The following is a 1,205-nucleotide window of genomic DNA, read 5'->3' on the forward strand; positions in this document are numbered from 1 at the left end:
AAGATCCAGTCCTTCAACGTGGATTTCATCGGTAGGATCCCACCCGTTTTCACCGCAGCAAGAGCGTCGAGTACTACCTGATCTGTCTTGAGGACTGCACGAATGCGGTCCGCTAGGCTGATGTCTATCCTTGACACGAACAGATGATCAGGTAGTAGGACGACAGTGTCATTGTCGTTGACCTCCAGGTTCAGATGTTGCAGACGGGATAAGGTGTTGGATTGGACCATACGAGTGCCAGGAATGTGACGCAATTCGAGTTCAAACTGGGACAGGAACAGACTCCATCTAGCCTGATGGCGATTGAGTTTCTGAGCGGTACGGAAGTAGGTCAGATTCATGTGGTCGGATAGGACTAGTACGGGATAGGAGCTGCCCTCCAGGTAGTGTCGCCATTCCTCTAGAGCGCGTACTATTCCAAGGAGTTCCCTATCATAGATCTCATAGTTCCGTTGGGCAGCATCCAGGGACTGGGAGAGGTAACCGCAGGGGTGCATGTCTCCGTTGATGTCTGCTTGACGGAGAACTGCGCCGGTGGCAAATTTAGAGGCATCAGATTCGATGGTGAATGGCTTGGTTTTATCCGGCATCTGTAGGACTGGTGCACTGATGAAGCATTGCTTCAGGGTATCGAACGCACGTTGCTCGGTGTCTGTCCACCTCCATGGTGCGTCTTTCCGTGTGAGGTCATGAAGGGGGCGAGCGAGGTCAGAATAGTGGAATATGAAATGACGGTAGAAGTTGCCGAATCCCAAAAAGGACCGGACTCCCTTCACGGTGGTCGGGGCTGGCCAGTGAGTGATGCCTTCGAGCTTAGTAGGGTCCATAGCGACGACGTTGGGTCGGATGATGAGGCCCAGAAATTCGACCTCCGAAACGTCAAAGACGCACTTCTCAGGTTTCAAGAAGAGGTCGTTCTCCTTAAGACGTTGGAGGACCCGCCGAGTACGTTCCGCGTGAGTGGCTGCATCCTTGGAGAAGATCAGAATGTCGTCCATATAGATGACAATCCATCCTTCGTCAATCATGTCCTTGAACAGATCATCCATCATGGCCTGAAAGGTGGCGGGCGAGTTACAAAGCCCAAAGAACATCACTGTCGGTTCGAAGAGTCCCTTCTTGCACTTGAAGGCTGCCTTCCATTGGTCTCCGTCCCGGATCCTAACGTTGTTGTAGCCAGAGCGCAAGTCCATCTTAGAGAAAAT

The 1,205-nt window shown here is 52.1% G+C and overlaps 1 protein-coding gene across 1 annotated transcript; it reads left to right on the top strand.

Annotated features, from left to right (window-relative positions):
* Positions 1–611: 611 nt before the first annotated feature.
* Positions 612–1,205, top strand: DICSQDRAFT_12658 (uncharacterized protein; the record flags this gene model as incomplete). Its single annotated transcript, XM_007371890.1, has 1 exon — positions 612–1,205. A coding segment is annotated over one exon (594 nt), but the record flags the coding sequence as incomplete, so codon positions are not given.

Source organism: Dichomitus squalens, assembly GCF_000275845.1.
Source record: "Dichomitus squalens LYAD-421 SS1 unplaced genomic scaffold DICSQscaffold_433, whole genome shotgun sequence".
NCBI classification, from domain to species: domain Eukaryota; kingdom Fungi; phylum Basidiomycota; class Agaricomycetes; order Polyporales; family Polyporaceae; genus Dichomitus; species Dichomitus squalens.